The sequence below is a fragment of the Sinocyclocheilus grahami genome, unplaced genomic scaffold (assembly GCF_001515645.1).
Source record: "Sinocyclocheilus grahami isolate Dianchi unplaced genomic scaffold, SAMN03320097.WGS_v1.1 scaffold240.1, whole genome shotgun sequence".
Classification (NCBI taxonomy): Eukaryota; Metazoa; Chordata; class Actinopteri; order Cypriniformes; family Cyprinidae; genus Sinocyclocheilus; species Sinocyclocheilus grahami.
The window spans coordinates 1,435,114-1,436,459 of NW_015505419.1; the positions used below are offsets into that span (position 1 = coordinate 1,435,114).

At 39.9% G+C, this 1,346-nt stretch overlaps 1 protein-coding gene across 1 annotated transcript in view; it reads right to left on the reverse strand.

Annotated features, from left to right (window-relative positions):
* The window catches only part of LOC107597913 (protein AF-9-like), a 61,273-nt gene that overhangs the window by 2,885 nt on the left and 57,042 nt on the right, over nt 1–1,346 (reverse strand). Inside the window, exons 9-11 of the mRNA XM_016289117.1 lie at nt 952–1,024; nt 551–689; nt 300–399 (exon numbers count right to left, since the gene is read on the reverse strand). Coding sequence (XP_016144603.1) covers nt 300–399; nt 551–689; nt 952–1,024 — 312 coding nt within the window. The remainder of the gene's footprint in view (nt 1–299; nt 400–550; nt 690–951; nt 1,025–1,346) is intronic.

Sequence of the window (1,346 nt, forward strand, 5' to 3'; positions counted from 1 at the left end):
TTGATGAATGAAAAATAAATTAATTGGCCCCAAACCTTTGACAGGTAGTGTACATACCCATTATATATAATATCACATCTACGTATTTTAATTGTAACATCAAACCAGATGTACAAGGAATTTGTAGTAACAACATACAGCACACATACACAGCTCTATAGTCTATTGACAGTTCAATTTCTTTTTCCTCCACGCATAATTTTCACCATATTCTCTTGATAAGCACGAGATCTCTTGATATGGAAGAGTGAAATCACAGCTACAGGAATGGGATGACAGAGAAGGTGATTCCAGCTCACCTGGTTATTGGCGGTTTTCAGTAGAGGTTGGGGGTCATTATGGGGCAGTGGTGAAGAGGCAGAGCTATTTTCACTGTCACTGCCATCACTTAAACTCACCCTGCAAAATACATGACAGATATTCACCATTCATTATCCCCTTCTGAGTATCCTCACATCAGCTACACAGCATGGTATGCTGGCATGGATATATAAAATAGATTTTTCTTTCTGCAGCCAGGGTTATGCGGTAGTTTTTTATAGATATTTACCTGCGGTGGCGATGTGTCATTTGTGTGTGTAACGGTCGCTCCATGTCCGAGTCCATGTCATTATCGTCCTCCTCTTCAGAATCTTCTTCGTTTTCATCCGAGTGCAAATCTGGGATCACCGACCGCAAAGGACCCAACACTATAGGTGAATAAGGAAGGCAAACGTCTAAAAAAATAATTTCTTTTTTGTGTGTGTAATATGTCAACATTTTTGATCCTCAAAGGATGCATTGCACGCACACATCCTCAGATTTCTTTAATATTAGTAAAACTAATATCTTGGTAAAGTGTACTCTGTGGGTAAAAAAAAAAAGGGGGTTGACACACTGACCCATAATAAGGCCAGGCTTTCACCAAGCCAGCCAAAAGCAACAGGATGTGGCAAATATTGGAAAAGTTACCTTGCCGCTTGTGTGCGCGTCCATAGCCGGAGCTCGAACTGGAACTGGAGCTGGCCGGACTTGGCTGATCCGACTAGGAAAGAAGGCAAAGTACCAACTGAATACAATGAAAATAATAATGCCAATATCAAAGCAGTCTGGTTTTGTGTGCTCAAGAACCATGACCATGAGGTTATTTGGGAAATCAGCACTTTCTACGTTTTGATATCTCCCAATACACAGACATCAAAAACACATTTGCTAAGCCTTGCACAGTATTGCTTTTCCTCATGACATAAAATTGGTTTTGCAGTCTTATAATTACAAATCCACGGTGAAGCTACCTCAGGGGGCAATATTTAAATTTTTTTTTTATATATATACAGTGGGACAAAAAAGTATTTAGTCAGCCACCA